At 67.7% G+C, this 495-nt stretch overlaps 1 protein-coding gene across 1 annotated transcript in view; it reads right to left on the bottom strand.

Moving 5' to 3' along the window:
• Positions 1-489, bottom strand: part of LOC102261324 (protoheme IX farnesyltransferase, mitochondrial) — a 118925-nt gene extending 118436 nt beyond the window's left edge. The window contains exon 1 of the mRNA XM_005857342.2: positions 190-489. Within this exon, the coding sequence (XP_005857404.1) occupies positions 190-232 (43 nt within the window). The 5' untranslated portion in view covers positions 233-489. The remainder of the gene's footprint in view (positions 1-189) is intronic.
• Positions 490-495: the final 6 nt, after the last annotated feature.

Below are 495 nucleotides of genomic sequence, written 5' to 3' on the forward strand. Positions count from 1 at the left end.
GCACCGCAGAGCGAGCCCAGACCCCAGCTCCGCGGCCCCTCCGCTTCAGGCTCCTCCAAAGGTCACACCCCCACCGACCTCAGCCGACCTCGCCAAGGGCTCCCAAGGTTGCAGCCAGCCCCAACCAGGTAGAGTACGTGCCAAAAACAGCGGAATTTTCCCCAAGCCGTGCCGAGGGCGGTGCAGTACCTGTCAGGAGGCGTGAGGAGAAAGTGTGCGGGGAGGTGGCCATCACGCACGAGCCTGGCCGCTCTCCGGGGGCCAAGTGTCCTCTCTCCTCACCGGCTGCTGGGCGCCGCCATCTTCCTTCCCCGCCCCGTACGCGAAAGGGGCTTCCGGTGCGTCACTTCCGGAGTGGGACGCGGAAGTAAAGGGCTGCGCTAGGAGACGCGGGGACTGGGATCCGCTCGGGACGGCTGGACTGAAAGTGGAGGCCGGAGGGACTTTCGGGAAACACGAGGCGCTCGGGCGGCTGCGGGCTCCGGAAGGGACCGT

Source organism: Myotis brandtii, unplaced genomic scaffold, assembly GCF_000412655.1.
Source record: "Myotis brandtii unplaced genomic scaffold, ASM41265v1 scaffold1103, whole genome shotgun sequence".
Lineage (NCBI taxonomy): Eukaryota > Metazoa > Chordata > Mammalia > Chiroptera > Vespertilionidae > Myotis > Myotis brandtii.